Raw genomic sequence first — 17,876 nt, 5'->3', positions numbered from 1 at the left:
GGGGCTCTTTACAACATTCGTTCATTCATTGGGGCTCTTTACAATATTCATTCATTGGGGCTCTTTACAACATTCATTCATTCACTGGGGCTCTTTACAATATTCATTCATTCACTGGGGCTCTTTGCAATATTAATTCCTTCATTGGGGCTCTTTACAACATTCATTCATTCATTCGGGCTCTTTACAATATTTTTTCATTCATTGGGGCTCCACAGTATTCATTCATTCCTTCATTGGGGCTCTTTACAATATTCATTCATTCATTGGGGCTCTTTACAATATTCATTCCTTCATTGGGGCTCTTTACAACATTCATTCATTCGGGCTCTTTACAATATTCGTTCATTCATTGGGGCTCTACAGTATTCATTCATTCCTTCATTGGGGCTCTTTACAACCTTCATTCCTTCATTGGGGCTCTTTACAATATTCATTCATTCATTGGGGCTCTACAGTATTCATTCATTCCTTCATTGGGGCTCTTTACAATATTCGTTCATTCATTGGGGCTCTTTACAATAGTCATTCCTTCATTGGGGCGCTCTACAGCATTCATTCCTTCATTGGGGCGCTTTACAGTATTCGTGCATTCATTCATTGGGGCTCTTTACAATATTCATTCCTTCCTTGGGGCTCTTCACAATATTCATTCATTCCTTGGGGCTCTTTACAATATTCATTCATTCCTTCATTGGGGCTCTTTACAATATTCGTTCATTCATTGGGGCTCTTTACAATATTCATTCATTCACTCAACCGTCTTGATTGAGCACTGACTGTGTGCAGAGCACTGTCCTAAGTGCTTGGGAAGGACAAGTCAGCAAAAGATAGGGGTGGTCCCTCCCCAACAACGGCCTCGGGGGCCAGCCATGGTCCAAACCCCCTCTCCATCCCCCCGTCTTACCTCCTTCCCTTCCCCATAGCACCTGTATATATGTTTGTACATATTTATTGCTCTTTATTTGTTTTACTTGTACATATCTATTCTATTTATTTCATTTTGTTAATATGTGTGGTTTTGTTCTCTGCCTCCCCCTTCTAGACTGTGAGCCCACTGTTGGGTAGGGACCATCTGTATATGTTGCCAACTTGTACTTCCCAAGCGCTTAGTACAGTGCTGTGCTCACAGTAAGCGCTTAATAAATACGATTGATTGACCCCCCCCCCCCCGCCCCAGATTGTCACTGTCTGCCATGACAGTTAGCGGGCCCTGGGCACCGAACTCATCTACCAGCTCTGTTGGAGTGCACTCTACTGCCAAGCGCTTGGCACAGGGTTCCGCCTGCCGTCAGCGCACCGTAATCATAATGGTGGTGTTTGTAAGCGCCTACTATGTGCCAGGCTCTGTGCTAAGCGCTGGGGTAGCTCCAGTCAAATCAGGTCGGAAGTGGGGCTAGCCGTCTCCATCCCCGTTTGATAGACGAGGGAACCGAGGCCCAGAGAAGGGAATTGACTTGCCCAAGGTCACACAGCTCACAAGTGGCGGAGCCGGGATTAGAACCCGTGACCGCCTGGCTCCCAAGCCCGGGCGCTGTCCACTACGCCGTGCTACTTCTCCAGTAAAAACGATCGATCGATTGATTGATCGGCCTTTTCTGCATCCCTTTTTTTCCTCCAGGGACACCCAAACCAGACAACTGCAAGATGCCGTCACGAACGTGGAGAAGCATTTCGGAGAGCTGTGCCAAATCTTTGCCGCTTACGTGCGGAAGACCGCCCGGCTGAGGGACAAAGCCGACCTGCTGGTGAATGAAATCAACGTGTACGCCGCCACCGAGACACCCAACTTGAAACATGGCCTAAAAAACTTCGCCGATGAGTTTGCCAAACTTCAGGATTACCGACAAGCCGAGGTACGAAATTCAGTGGAGCCTAAATTTCACCAACGGTGTGGCCCTAGGGCTTCAAGTGGGCGTCGTGTTGCGCAGAATCATATTCGTTCACTGAGGAATGGGCCTTAAAATACCCATTCTCCCTTCCGTCTAGACCCTGGGCCCAATCAAGCGCTTAGTACAGTGCTCTGCACACAGTGAGCGCTCAATAAATACGATTGAAGAGCAGGGACAGTTTCCAACCTGATTATCTTAGATCTACTCCAGTGCTTGGCACATAGTAAGCCCTTAACAAATGCAATAATTTGCATTGTATTAGTAAGCACCCAACCAGTACTGTCATTATTAGTAGTATTGTACCCTTTAGGATGTAGATCAATGTTGTGACTCTCTTTTCCCTCCGAATAATGCGACTCTGCCTGCTAACTCTGTGTCTGTTGCAATAATAATAATTGTGGTATTTGTCAAGTGCTTGCTATGCCCTAAGTTCTAAACGTTGTACTAAGCGCTGGGATAGTTATAACATACCCAGGTTGGACCCAGTCCCTGTCCCACAGAGGGCTCACGGTCCTCATCCCCATTTTACGGATGAGGGAACTGAGGCATAGAGATGGGAAGTGACTTCCCAAGGTCACACAACAGACGAGTGGTGGATCCGGGATTAGAACCCAGGTCCTTCTGACTCTCAGGCTCCCAAATGCTAAATACAGTGCTCTGCGCGTAGTAATTGCTCAACAAATGCCATTGATTGATTGACTTGAGAGTATTTATGGAACTGCGAGCAGTGTACTGTATGGCGAGTTCTCTTATAGCACCAGGATTGTATTCCTGACCTCATGTTCGGGAGCGATCACATAATAGTACTCACGGTTTGATTAAAGCCCCGCACGTGCACACAACTGTTCCTTCTACCATCAGATTGCATTCTATCCGGAAATACGCACATCGTAGAAAGAGCATATCCTAAATTTTTCAGTAGTGTTCTGTCCAGAACGTATAATGAAAACACATGCTGTGGGGAAACTGATTGCAGTAGACACCGGGAGTTTAAAGTGATGGTCTTTGCACCCAAGGAAATGACAATTTAACGAGGGGTACAGGCAGACATCAGCTCTGTACGTGCAGAGGGTGCAAGCGGGCAAATCTTGATGCAGTTGGTAGTAGCAAACATGGAAAAATTGAATAAATAAGCGGAGGGTGTAATTGATATGTGCATAAGTGCTGAAGGTGGCTTCTGGGAAGACACATCCAGGGTAGTGGAAATTAGTGGGGAATTCTGTCTAGAAGAGGTCAGTTTCCAGGAGGTTTTGAAGATAGTGCTGTCGTCCGGTGGACTTGAAGGGTGAGAGTACCAGCCAAAGACACTTAGTGGTGCTCAATATATGTTAATTGATCGAGAGTTATTTCTGGTAGGTATTTTGTAGAAAACTAATAGTTGTGGGAACATGAAATGGACAAACCCGACTGGCATGTCATAAACAAGAATGGGACATTATGGGAGCCAAAGCTTTTGAAAGCAGGGTCTTAAAAATCCAGGAAAACATTTGCAGCCACAGTTATTTAATCAATAGAAGTATTTGTTGAGTGCCTACTGTGTGCAAGGCAAGTGCTTGGGAGAGTACAACAGAATTAGGTGACACCCTTGCCTTTTAAAGAGCTTACTGTGTAGCAGGAGAGGTCCGTGACAAAATAAATTACAAATAGGAGGGAGCAGTAGGGTGTAAAAGACGTGTTCTTGAGTTTTGTTTTTTTGATGGGATTTGTTAAGTGCTTACTGTGTGCCAGGCACTGTACTAAACTCTGAGGTAGATACAAATTAATCAGGTTGGACACGGTCCCTGTCCCACATCGGGGTCACGGTCTCAGTCTCCATTTTACAGATGAATAAAATAGAAAGGAATGGGAAAAGAGGAATCCGGGACTTGTCAGGGATGGCCTGTTGTTGGAGATGTGATTTTAATAAGGCTTTGAAGGGGAGAAGAGTGATCATCTGTCAGATGTGAAGGGAGAGGGAGTTCCAGTCCAGAGACAAGATGTGGGTGAGGAGTCGGCGGCGATGTAGATGAGATCCAGGTGCAGCGAGGAAGTTGGTGTTAGAGGAGCAAAGTTTGCAAGCTGGGTTGTAGTAGGAAATCACGGAGGTCAAGTAGGAGGGGGATAAGATGGTTGAGAGCTTTAAAGCCGACGGTAAGGAGTTTCTGTTTGATGGACGGGCAACCACTGGATGTTCTTGAGGAGTGGGGAGATGTGAACTGAAGGTTTTTCTAGAAAAATGAAGTATCGACTGGAGTGGGGAGAGACAGGAGGCAGGGAGGTCAGCAAGAAAACTGATGCAGTGATTAAGGTGGGATAGAATAAGCGCTTGGATTAACGTGAAAGCAGTTTGGATGGAGAGGAAAGGACGGATTTTAGCGATGTTGTGGAGGTTGAACCAACAGCATTTGGTGACGTATTGAATATGTGGGTTGAATGAGCGAGATGAGTCGAGGATAATGTCCAGGGTATGGGCTGTGAGACAGGAAGGATGGTGGTGCTGTCCATAGTGATGGGAAAATCAGAGGGAGGCCAGGGTTTGAGTGGGACGGTAAGGAGTTCTGTCTTGGTCATGTTAAGTATGAGGTCTGGGCGGGACATCCAAGTAGAGGTATCTCTGAAAGTAGGAGGAAACGCGAGACTGCAGAGAGGGAGAGAGATCAGGGCTGGAAGATGCAGATTTGGGAGTCAGACACATAGAGGTGGGAGTTGAAGCTATGGGAGTGAATGAGTTCTCCCAAGGGAGTGGGTGTAGATGGAGAATAGAAGAGGACCCAGAACTGAACCCTGAGGTACTCCCAAAGGTAGGGGGTGGGAGGGAGAGGAGGAGCCCGCAAAAGAGACTTTGAGTGAGCGGCCAGAGAGATGGGAGAACTAAAAGAGGACAGAGTCAGTGAGACCAGGGTTAGATAATGTTTCCGGGAGAAGGGGGAGCTCAACCGTGTTGAAGGCAGCTGAGAGGTCAAGGAGGCTTAGGTTGGAGGAGAGGTTATTGGATTGGGCAGCAAGAAGAAGATCATCGGTGACCACTGAGAGGGCAGTTTCTATGGAATGAAGGGGGTGGAAGCCAGATTGGAGGGGCTCAAGGAGAGGATTTGAGGAGAAGAAGTATAGGCAGCGGGTGTAGACAACTCGCTCAAGGAGTTTGGAGAGGTAGGCGGGAATTGGAGAAATAACTGGAGGGAGCTATGGGGTCGTGGGAGGGGTTTTTTATGATAGGGGATACAAGAGCGTGTTTGAAAACGGTGGGGAAAAAGCCATTGGAGAGTGAACAGGTCAGGAAGGGAAGACGAGAGGGGCAAGTGTTTTGATACAGTGTGAAGGGATGGGGTCAGATGTGCAGGTGGAGGGGGTGCAGAGCACTGTACTAAGCTCCTGGGAGAGTGCAACAGACACGTTCCATACCCACAACAAGTTTACAGTCTAGAGGGGAAGACAGACATTAATATAAACAAATGAAATTACTGATGTGTACATAAGTGCTCTGGGGCTGGGAGTGGGGATGAATAAAGGGAGCGAGTCAGGGTGATGCAGAAGGGAGTAGAAGAAAAGGAATAGAGGGATTAGTCAGGGAAGGCCTCTTGGAGGAGATGGGTTTTCAATAAGACTTTGAAGGCGGGGAGAGTCTCAGGTACGAGGAGGGAGGGCGTTCCAGGCTTAAGACAGGATTGGGCGAGAGGTCGGCGGCGAAATAGACAAGATCAAGGTACAGTGAGAAGGTTAGCATTAGAGGAGTGAAATGTGTGGACTGGGTTGTAGCGAGGTGAGGTAGGAGGGGGCAAGGTGATTGAGGGCTTTAAAGCCAGTGATGAGGAGTTTCTGTTTGATGCGGAGGTGGATGGGCAACCACTGGAGGTTCTTGAGTGGGGAAACATGGCCTGAGCATTTTTATGTAAAAATGATCCAGGCAGCAGAGTGAAGTATAGACTGGAGGGGGGAAAGACAGGAGGCAGGGAGGTCAGCAAAAAGGCTGATGTAGAATCAAGGTGGGTTAGGATAAGTGCTTGGGATCGTGTGGGAGCAGTTTGGATGGAGTAGAAAGAGTGGATTTTAGCAATGTTGTGATGGTCGAACTGATAGAATTTAGTGATGGATTGAACATGTGGGTTGAATTTTTTTATTACGATTTTTATTTTTTAATGGTATTTGTTACTTGTGCCAGGCACTGTTCAAAGCGCCTGGGTAGATACAAGGTAATCCGGACAGACACAGTCCCTGTCGCACGTGGGGCTCACAGTTTTCACCCCCATTTTAAAGAGAAGGTAGCTCAGGCACAAAGAAGTGAAGTGACTTGCCCAAGGTCACACAGCAGACAAGTGGCGGAGGCGGGATTAGAACCCAGGGCCTTCTGACTTTCGAGCCTGTGCTCTAGCCACCAGGCTGTGCTGCTTGAATGGGAGAGAGGAGTCAAGGATAACACCAAGGCTGCGGGCTTGGGAGACAGGAAGAATGATGATGCCATGTTCAGTGATGGGAAAGTCAGGGGGAGAACGGGGTTTGTGTGGGAAAATACGGAGTTCTGTTTCAGACACGTTAAGTTTCAGGAGGTGGGAGAGTATCCGAGTAGAGGTGTCTTGAAGGCAGGAGGAAATGTGAGACTGCAGAAAGGGAGAGAGATCAGGGCCAGAGATGTGGCTTTGACAATCATTCGCATAGAAGTGGTGGGAGATCTCTTGAGGTACTGCTGGGAAAGATCGAGAAGCAGCAGGACCTAGTGGATAGAGCTCAGGCCTGAAAGTCAGAAGAAAGACCTGGGTTCTAATTCTGGCTCCGCCACTTGTCTGCTGTGTGACCTTGGGCAAGTGACCTAACTTCCTTGTGCCTCAGTTACCTCATCTGTAAAACGGGGCTTGAGACTCTGAGCCCCGTGAGGGACATGGACTGGGTCCAACCCGATTATCCTGTATCTACCCCGGTGCTTCGTACAATGCCTGGCACGTAGTAGGCATTTACCAGATGCCAAAAAAGAAAAACAAGATGAAGAAGGGGCACGAGGAGGGAGGAACTGGAAAAATGGTGGGGAGATGTTAGGGAGGTCACACCTAATTGTTTCGGTTTTTTCAGTCAAGTATGTGGCCGGGTCATTAAGGACAAGAGACGGGGGAGGTGGGGGAACAGAAAGTTTGAAACAACTTGTGAGGGCAGAGGTCACGGTAGTCAATAAGGATGGAGAAAAAATAACGTAGGGCCGAGTTGAGTTGGATAAGGTCTGCCAGATACCTTTATTTCTTCCAGCAGCGCTCTGGGGCTCATGCAGAGAAGCGAAGAAAGTGGACTCAATAAATGGGACAAGCTCAAGGAAGGGATGGGGGAGCGCGAGGCAGTTGAGTTTAGCAGAGAAGGTGGTGTTGAGGGCTTCAGTTTGGTTGTCAGGGGAAGCTAGTTTGGGTATGGAGGCAGAGAAGCAGCGTGGTCTAGTGAATACCAACTTGTACTTCATCGTCATCATCATCATCAATCGTCTTTATTGAGCGCTTACTATGTGCAGAGCACTGTACTAAGCGCTTGGGAAGTACAAATTGGCATCATATAGAGACGGTCCCTACCCAACAGTGGGCTCACAGTCTAAAAGGGGGAGACAGAGAACAAAACCAAACATACTAACAAAATAAAATAAATACTTCCCAAGCACTTAGTGCAGTGCTCTGCACCCAGTAAGCGCCCAATAAATACTATAGAGAGTGGATAGACCACGGGCCTGGGAGCCAAGGACCTGGGTTCTAAACCCGGCTCCACCACTTGACTGCCGTGTCCCATTGCTTCATTCATTCAGTCGTATTTATTGAGCACTTACTGTGTGCAGAGCACTGTACCAAGCGCTTGAGAAGTACAAGTCGGCAACATCTAGAGACGGTCCCTACCCAACAGCGGGCTCACAGTCTAGAAGGGGGAGACAGAGAACAAAACAAAACATATTAAAATAAAATAAAGAGAATAAATATGTACAAGTAAAATAAATAAATGGAGTAATAAATAATACAAACATATATACATATATACAGGTGCTGTGGGGAGGGGAAGGAGGTAAGGCAGGGGGATGGAGAGGAAGGAGGGGGCTCAGTCTGGGAGAATAAATATGTACAAGTAAAATAAATAAATAAAGTAATATGCACAAACATTAATTAATTCATTCATTCAATCCTATCTATTGAGCGCTTACTGTGTGCAGAGCACTGTACCAAGCGCTTGGGAAGTCCAAGTCGGCAGCATATAGAGACGGTCCCTACCCAACAGCGGGCTCACAGTCTAGAAGGGGGAGACAGACAACAAAACAAAACATATTAACAAAATAAAATAAATAGAATATGTACAAGTAAAATTAATAAATGGAGTAATAAATAATACAAACATATATACATATATACAGGTGCTGTGGGCAGGGGAAGGAGGTAAGGCAGGGGGATGGAGAGGAAGGAGGGGGCTCAGTCTGGGAGAATAAATATGTACAAGTAAAATAAATAAAGTAATACATATGCACAAACTTTCATTCATTCATTCAATCGTATATATTGAGCACTTACTGTGTGCAGAGCACTGTACCAAGTGCTTGGGAAGTCCAAGTTGGCAGCATGTAGAGACGGTCCCTACCCAACAGCGGGCGGGCTCACAGTCTATTAAGGGGAGACAGACAACAAAACAAAACATATTAACAAAATAAAATAAATACGTAGAAATAAAATAGAGTAAATAAAATAAATAAATACTCCCCAAGCGCTTAGTAAAGTGCTCTGCACACATTGCTTGCCGCAAACCCCTTGCTCACATCCTCCCGCTGGCCAGTGCCTTCCTCCCTTTTCATATCCCACAGACCACCCTCTCCCCACTTTCAAAACCAAGCAGCGTGGCTCAGTGGAAAGAGCCCGGGCTTGGGACTCAGAGGTCATGGGTTCAAATCGCGGCTCCGCCACTTGTCAGCTGTGTGACTGTGGGCAGGTCACTTCACTCCTCTGGGCCTCAGTTACCTCATCTGGAAAATGGGGATTAAGACAGTGAGCCCATGTGGGACAACCTGATTACCCTGTATCACCCCCAGTGCTTAGAACAGTGTTTGGCACATAGTAAGCCCTTAACAAATGCCATTATTATTATAATCTCTTCCAAGAGGCCTTCCCTTACTAAGCCTTCAATTTTCCTATTTCCCTTCCCTTCTGCATCACTGTGAACTTGGATCGGTACCCTGTCAGCATCTGCTATTCAACCTATCCCCAAAGTACTTATATTCATATCCCTATACTTCCCCTATCTTTAATTTATTTTATTGTCCGTCTCACCCTCTAGACTCTAAGCCCCCTTATGAATAGGAATCTCTGTTGTACTCTCCCAAGCTCTTAGTATAGTGCTTTGCACACAGTAAGCGCTCATTAAATATGATTGTGCTGCACACAGTAAGCACTCACTCAGTAAATACAATTGATTGACGTGAAGGGGCGGATCCTGATAATATCGGGGAGGAAGAACAAAAGGATTTGGCAACAGACCAAATACAGGGCTTGGAAGAGAGGGAAGACTCAAAGCTAATATCAAGCTTGACAGATGGCAAGAACGGTGGCGTTATCAACTGTGATGGGAAAGCTGGTGGAGGATAGGATTTGGGAGGGAAGATAGGGAGTTTAAGTATAGACATATTGGGCTTGAGTGACCCGTGTGTAGAGGCATTTAGAAGGTAGGAGGGAAGGTGAGATTGCAGAGAAGGAATGGTGTCAGGACTAGAAAGGGAGATTTGAGAGTCATACACATTTGAGAGTCCTGTACATAGCAGTAGTATGCAAAACCCTGGGTGGGACCAGATGAGCTCCACAAGGACAGTGAATGTGAATCGAGCAGGCCATGCAGGCTTCAATCACCCCGCATTTCATTCCCCTGCCCCTTGACCTTACTCCTCAACCTCCTTTCCCACCTATTCCCCTTTGCCTTCGTCCAGGACGAGCAGGTCCTATTCTGAGACTCTCTCAATTTCTGTCTCGATCGTCATAAATGAGGAGGCTGATTTGCTTTATTATTAATGGCTCTGGTGGTATCTGGATAACTTTGGTGTGGTGGTCAAAACTAGGACTTCGTAGCCCATTGGAGAAATCCCGATCTGGTCCTCCACTTGTAGAGGAACTTCCTCTCCCCCTCGTCCCCCTCTCCATCCCCCCATCTTACCTCCTTCCCTTCCCCACAGCACCTGTATATATGTATATATGTTTGTACATATTTATTACTGTATTTATTTATCTTGTACATATCTATTCTATTTATTTTATTTTGTTAGTATGTTTGGTTTTGTTCTCTGTCTCCCCCTTTTAGACTGTGAGCCCACTGTTGGGTAGGGACTGTCTATCAACTTGTACTTCCCAAGCGCTTAGTACAGTGCTCTGCACACAGTAAGCGCTCGATAAATACGATTGATTGATTGGTTGATTGATTCTCCAACCACTAGAGAAGCAGCGTGGCTCAGTGGAAAGAGCCCGGGCTTGGGAGTCAGAGGTCATGGGTTCACATACTGGCTCCGCCAACTGTCATCTGTGTGACTCTGGGCAAGTCACTGAACTTCTCTGTGCCTCAGTTATCTCATCTGTAAAATGAGGATGAAGACTGTGAGCCCCATATGGGACAACCTGATCACCTTGTATCCTCCCCAGCGCTTAGAACAGTGCTTTGCACATAGTAAGCGCTTAACAAATGCGATTAAAAAAAAAAACACTTGGGAGAATTATGCTGCTTTCATACGCTTTTCCGCTCATTCCCAATAGGTTGAAAGACTCGAAGCCAAAGTCGTTGAACCACTGAAGACGTATGGAACCATAGTGAAAATGAAAAGGGTAAGTTCATGTGTGATTTTTTTTCCCACGAAACTATTTCTAAATATTCTTATGAAAGTTAGAACTCTCCAGCTGGGAAGTTTTATGAAAAGATTAAATAGCACTGAAGTATCATTCCGGAGTCTGTACCATACAGTTTGTGCTTTCTTAGACGAGCTTGTTAATCCTCATGTGAGTTATGGAATTCCCCAAAACCTCTTGAAGTACTTGTTAAAATGTCACTGATTTAAGCACAGGACAGTCAATTCTCCTAGAACACAAGGGTTACATTCTTGATGAGCTCCCCTTGAGAAAAACATGTTTGCTACACCACGTCTGAAGCAGTGCACTTGAGAACAACCTTTTCCTTCGACCCCACATTACTCTGTATCCAAACGGATACATGTATTTGGAAGTTCAGGTTCTTTCAGGTTCTTCCCAAAACCTTTAGTTAAAAAAAACCCAATCTGGGCCAACTGACTGTTTTTCCACTGGTCCAGCAAGTCGTTTTAACTAACCTGTCAACCAGACATGCAGATTGGCCCAAAGAGAAATTTAGTAAAATTAAGTTGTGAGCCCAACTCAAAATAATGATTCAGTATTGACTTTTTAAGGCTGCACGGTAAGTGTGGGAAAATCTAGTAAAAATTTTATGGCTGGAAATTTTTTTTTTTTTTGCATTGCAGAAGTCTTCCTTTAAAATCCGATGGCTCTAGAATATTGTGATTTATATAAATATGCCCCAGAAATGGAATCATGTCATTGGGAATACTCACCTCCTCCTCACCTTCACCAATAAGGAGAGCTGAACTACTCATCTCCTTCTCACCTTCAAAATTCCGTCGTTGATGACTGGAAGATTTATGGTCCCATCCTTTCCATCCCCTTTTCCCATCCTTCCCTTCATCCCAGCATTGAAGGATTATGTAGCCTCCATAACAATAATGATAATAATGGCATTTAATAAGCGCTTACTGTGTGCAAAGCACTGTTCTAAGCACTGGGGAGGTTACAAGGTGATCAGGTTGTCCCACGGGGGGTTCACAGTCGTAATCCCCATTTTACAGATGAGGGAACTGAGGCACAGAGAAGTTAAGTGACTTGCCTAAAGTCACACAGCTGATAATTGGCAGAGCCAGGGTTTGAACCCATGACCTCTGACTCCAAAGCCTGGGCTCTTTCCACTGAGCCCAGTGGAAGTGAAGAGTGCTCTGTCCATGCTCAGCCCTAGTAAGCAGTTCTTAACGTGTGTCCAGAAGCAGCGTGGCTCAGTGGGTAGAGCCCGGGCCTGGGAATCAGAACAGCCTGACCTTGGACAAGTCACTTCACTTGTCTGTCCCTCAGTTACCTCATCTGTAAAATGGGGATTAAGACCGGGAGCCCCATGTGGGACAGGGACTGTGTCCAAGCAGATTCATTCAGAGCCGACTGTGAGCCCGTTGTTGGGTGGGGATTGTCTCTCTCGGGTGCCAAATTGTACTTTCCAAGCACTTAGTACAGTGCTCTGCACATAGTAAGCGCTCAGTGAGTACGATTGAATGAGTGAATTCAATTATACTGTTTGCGCACTTACTGTGTGCAGAGCACTGCATTAAGCGCTTGGGAGAGTACCACCCTGCCCACAACGATCTTACAGTATAGAGGTGTAAGCTTACAGTCATTCATTCATTCAGTCGTATTTATTGAGCGCTTACTGTGTGCAGAGCACTGTACTAAGCGCTTGGGATGTACAAGTTTGCAACATATAGAAACGGTCCCTACCCAACAATGGGCTCACAGTCTAGAAGGGGGAGACAGACAACCAAACAAAACATATTAACAAAGTAAAATAAATAGAATAATAAATATGTACAAGTAAAATAGAGTAATAAATCTCTACAAACATATATACAGGTGCTGTGGGGAGGGGAAGGAGGTAGGGTGGGGGGGGATGGGGAGGGGGAGAGGAAGGAGGGGGCTCAGTCTGGGAAGGCCTCCTGGAGGAGGTGAGCTCTCAGTAGCTCAGTTGGTATACCACTATACCAGTATAATGCCTGGCAGATAGTAAGCATTTAACAAATACCCCTGTAAACTGTAAGCTCATTATGGGCAGGGACCATGTCTGCTAATTATGTTGCATTATACGCTCCCAAGCACTTAATACAGTGCTTTGCACATAGTAAGCACTCAATATAATACAATTGATTGATTGATTTTTGGAATAGGCCGCCATAAATCTAGTCACTGCACATGGCCAGGGATTCTCCTAATCACATCACTGTTTCTGTTCCATTCTCCATTTGTCAGTCGGTCATATTTATTGAGCACTTACTGTGTGCAGAGCACTATATTAAGTGTTTTGGGAGAGTACAATCTAACAGAGTCTATAGACGTGTTCCCTGCCCACAAAGAACTTACGTTCTAGAGAGGGAGAGACATTAAAATAAATTATGGCTAAGTACATGAGTGATGTGGGGCTAAGGGTGGGGTAAATAAAGTGTACGGATCCAAGCGCAAAGGCGACGCAGAAGGGAGAGGGAGTAGGGGAAATGAGGGCTTATTTGGAGGAGATGTGACTTTAGTAAGGCTCTGAAGGGGGGAAGAGTAATCGTCTGTTGGAAATGCAGGGGGAAGGAGGGCAGAGGCAGGACTTGGACTAGGGTCTTGGCGAGATAGAGGAGACCGAAGTATAGGAAGTAGGTTGGTATTAGAGGAGCGAAGTGAATGTTCTGGGCTGTAGTAGGAAATCATGGAGGTAAGGTAGGAGAGGGCAGGGTGTCTGAGTGGTACATAGTTTCTGTTTGATGTGGAGGTGGATGGGCAACCACTAGAAGTTCTTGAGGAGTGAGGAAACACAGGCTGAACAGTTTTGTAGAAAAATGATCTGGGCAGCAGAGTGGAATACGGACGAAGAGAGGAAAGAGGGAAGCTAACAAGGAGGCTGCTACAGTAGTCAAGGCGAGCTAGCATAAGTGCTTGGATCAGCGTGGGGCAGTTATGGTGGAGAGGAAAGAGTGGATTTTAGCAGCGTGAAGGTACAACTGACAGGATTTGGCCACAGATGGAATAGGTGGATTGTATGAGAGAGATGAGTTGAGCATTCATTCATTCAGTCGGATTTATTGAGCGCTTACTGTGTGCAGAGCACTGTACTAAGCGCTTGGGAAGTACAAGTCGGCAACATATAGAGATGGTCCCTACCCCACAGCGGGCTCACAGTCTAGAAGGGGGAGACAGACCACAAAACATATTAGCAAAATAAAGTGAATAGAATAAATATGTACAAATAAATAAATAGTGCCATGGTTACAGGCTTGGGAGACGGGAAGAATGGTGGGGCTGTCTACAGTGATGGGAAAGTCAGGGGAAGGATGGGGTTTGGGTGGAAAGATGAGTTCAGCTTTGGATATGGTAAGTTTGAGGTGTTGGTGGGACATCCAGGTAGAGGTGTTGGGAAGGCAGGAGGAAATACAAGACTGCAGAGGAGAGAGGTCAGGGATGGAGATGTAGATTTGGGAATCATCCGCAGAGAAATGGTAGTTGAAGCCTTGGGGACGAATAATAATAATAATGGCATTTATTAAGCACTTACTAGGTGCAAAGCACTGTTCTCAGCGCTGGGGAGGTTACAAGGTGATCAGGTTGCCCCTCGGCGGGCTCACAGTGTTAATCCCCATTTTACAGATGAGGGAACTGAGGCACAGAGAAGCGAAGTGACTTGCCCCAAGTCACACAGCTGACAATTGGCGGAGCCGGGATTTGAACCCGTGACCTCTGACTCCAAAGCCCGGGCTCTTTCCACTGAGCCACGCTGCCAGGGTGTAGGTGTAGATGGGGACCCAGAACTGAGTCTTGAGGGACTCCCACAGTTCAGGGGTGGGCAGTGGAGGAGGAGCCTGTGAAAGAGACTGAGAATGAGAGGGGCTGGTCACTGAAGCCAAGGTAGGATAATGTGTCCAGGAGAAGGTGTGCTCTAAAGTGTTAAAGGTGTCTTTTCTATTCTCTGACAAGTTTATGACTGCCAGCAGCTGGAAAAGGATACTTCACTTCGATTGGACAAAGACTAGCCAGAGTTGAAAATCGGGGATTTGTGGATCCAAGTTCGGACACTTCATATTTTCTAGTTAGAAGAGACTCAAAATTGTCATTAGCCAATAAATCAATCAGTGGTATTGACTGAGAACTTAACTGTGAGCAGAGCACTGTATGGTGTGCTTGAAAATTTTCATACAGTACAGTAGAGTTGTTAGACATGATCCCTGCCCACAGGGCATTTGCAGTCCAGAGGGGAGCCAGACATTAAAATAAATTATAGGTAGGAGAATTGGGAGGGTATAAAGGTAAGTGTTGTGGGGCTGAGAGTGGGGTAAATATAAAGTCCATAGCAGGTAGAAAACCAAGTTTATGGGGCTCACCGTCAGAGAAGCAGCGTGACTCAGTGGAAAAGAGCACGGGCTTTGGAGTCAGAGGTCATGGGTTCAAGTCCCGGCTCCACCAATTATCAGCTGTGTGACTTTGGGCAAGTCACTTCACTTCTCTGTGCCTCAGTGACCTCATCTGTAAAATGGGGATTAAGACTGTGAGCCCTCCGTGGGGTAACCTGATCACCTTGTAACCTCCCCAGTGCTTAGAACAGTGCTTTGCACATAGTAAGCGCTTAATAAATGCCATCACTATTTTGCAGATGAGGGAACTGAGGCACAGGGAAGTAAATGGACTTGCCCAAGGTCATGCAGCAGACGTAGAGGGAGGGAGAGGAGGGAAAATGGGGGCCTAGGCAGGAAAGACCCCTTGGAGGAGATGGGATTTCAGCGGGGCTTTGAAGGTGGGGCGAGTGTCGCTAGGAAGGGGGAGAGAATTCCAAGTCATAGGGAGAGCCTGAGCAGGGATTGGTGGTGGGATAGACAGAGGAGGTTGGCGGTAGAAGAGCGTAGTGTACGGATTGGGATGTAGTGGGAGACCAGCCAAGTAAGGTAGGAGGGGGAGAATTGATTGCCTTAAAGCCAATGGTAAGGAGTTTCTGTTCGATGCAGAGGTGAGCGGGCGGCTTGTAGGGATTTTCGAGGAATAGGGACTGATTGTTTTTTAGAAAAGTGATCCAGGGCAGCAAGCAGAGTGAAGGATGGACTGGAGAGGGGAGAGCTAGGTGGTAGAGAAGAAGCAAGGAAGCCTGTGGTAGTCATAGCAGGGTGTGATAAGGGCTTGGCTCAATGCTTGATAGGCACTTGGATTTGCGTCCTTGAAGCACTTCATATTCACCACACCTTCAATCCCACAGGATTTATGTATTATAGGTCCGTAATTTATTTTAATGCCCGTCTGCCCCTCCAGACTGAAAGCTCCAGGTAGGCAGGGAAAATAGCTCACCAACTCCGTGGTATGGTACTCTTCCAAGCTCTCAGTAGTCAGTAAGCACTCAATAAATACCATTTTTTAATGGTATTTGTTAAGTGCTTGCTATGCGTCAAACACTGTACTTTGTGCTGGGGTAGATCCCACACGGGGCTCACAGTCTTAGTCCCCGTTTGACAGGTGAGCTAAATGAGGCCCAGAGAAGTGAGGTGGCTTGCCCAAGGTCACACAGCAGACAAGTGGCAGAGCCGGGATTAGATCCCAGGTCCTTCCGATTCCCAGGCCTGTGCTCCATCCTCTAGGCCACGCTGCTTCTCAGGAGGAGGTTGCGATGGATGAGGTCGGCCTGGTGTCTGGATTTCCTCCAGCAGCTCATGCACAAAAGCAGATGAAGTGTAACGTGGGTGTTATCCAGGGTTGGAGATACAAGATCGACAGAAGGTTAGGGGAGCGAGGGAATTGTGTTCAGTAGGTGGATTGAGGGTGTGGATTTGGGCGTTGAGAGGAAGTAAGATGGGTAAGGAGACCAAAAGGGGCAAGTTGGATCTGGAAAATTAGAGGGAGCCAAAAGATCAGAGGACTCTGTGAAAAAACAGGTCTGTGGGGGTGGGTGATAAGCAAGGGCAGGAGGATGTGGTGAGAGAGTATAAGCTCATTGTGGGCAGGGAGTATGACTTTTTATTGTTACATTGTACTCTCCCAAGCACTTAGTGCATTGCTCTGCACACAGTAAGTGCTTAATAAATTCAATTGAAGAGTGGAGTTTCAGAATTGGTGGGGATAGCGCTTATACAGGGACTAGAGATTGTGGGATCGAGTGTGTATCCAAGTGGCTGAATGGGTAAAATAGGGTGGAGCAGGAGGTCGGTGGAGTTGCTGAGTGAGAGGAAGCAGGCAGCAGTAAGGCCATCAAGAACATCTATGGCAGTATTGAAATTAGTATTGTTCAATGTTTCAGCGCTAAGTATACTGGGTTTCTTTATACGTCTGTTGTCAATATCGTTATGAGTTGGTAAATGGGACCAGATTCCTACTTGACAGGCTTAAAGTCTCAATAAGAAAGGGACAAAATACTGGACAGGCAAATTTATCACAGCGTTTTGAAGTGATGAAAGGTTCCTTCAAATGTGGAAATCATCCCTTTTTGAACCTGAAGTATTCTCTAATAAGACCTTTACTATGGGAAGGCTTAGGTGAAATAGGGGCAGAAGAATGGAAATGTCCCCAGCTCAGCTTCTCAGGCCACCTGTCCCCCCGAGTTAGTTGTCCCTTCAGTTGTTAACGGAGGCTGTAACCACTGCATTCTTCCATTGTATTCTACTCTCCAAAGTGCTTAGTAGAGTGCTCTGCACACAGTGAGCCCTCAATACATACCATTGGTTGATTATATTGGCTTTCAGGGTCTCTAGTTAAAAAAAAAAAGAGAAAAGCACTGCCCTATATTTCTTTATTATCCCCTGAAGCAGAGAGCAGCCTTCCCCACTTCCCTCTCCCCTCCTTAACACAAACACATCCATACCCAGATTCACCAGTTCAAGAAACCCAGAAAGAGACATAGGCTTTGGGAGAAGTTTGAGCCGTTTCACTGAGGGAAATAATCAGCAACATGAGGGATAGAGTTAGTTTAAACCTCTTCTGGCCAGGTGTTAAAATTTGATTTTGTTTATCGCAGAGTTACCAAATCAAAGATTCTGTTTTTCGAAGATGATTAATCTTCCTGCTTCAGGTGTTAAAATTTGGTTTTGGTTATCGCAGAGTTACCAAATCAAAGATTCCGTTTTTCGAAGATGATTAATCTTCCTACTTCAGTTGGTACGTGATCTGGTGCTAGCTTCACTTGCCATCTAGTCCCGAATCAATCAATCAATCACTAATATATATTGAGCACTTACTG

At 46.2% G+C, this 17,876-nt stretch overlaps 1 protein-coding gene across 2 annotated transcripts in view; it reads left to right on the top strand.

The window, feature by feature from the left end:
• Window positions 1–17,876, top strand: part of CIBAR1 (CBY1 interacting BAR domain containing 1) — a 31,928-nt gene that overhangs the window by 1,173 nt on the left and 12,879 nt on the right. For both annotated transcript variants that reach the window (XM_038745001.1, XM_038745000.1), the window contains exons 2-3: window positions 1,622–1,856; window positions 10,604–10,672. In XM_038745001.1, the coding sequence (XP_038600929.1) occupies window positions 1,622–1,856; window positions 10,604–10,672 (304 nt within the window). The remainder of the gene's footprint in view (window positions 1–1,621; window positions 1,857–10,603; window positions 10,673–17,876) is intronic.

Source organism: Tachyglossus aculeatus, chromosome 4 (genome assembly GCF_015852505.1).
Source record: "Tachyglossus aculeatus isolate mTacAcu1 chromosome 4, mTacAcu1.pri, whole genome shotgun sequence".
NCBI classification, from domain to species: domain Eukaryota; kingdom Metazoa; phylum Chordata; class Mammalia; order Monotremata; family Tachyglossidae; genus Tachyglossus; species Tachyglossus aculeatus.
The sequence above is the reverse complement of the archived record's forward strand: the minus strand, read 5'-3'. Positions and strand labels throughout refer to the sequence as shown.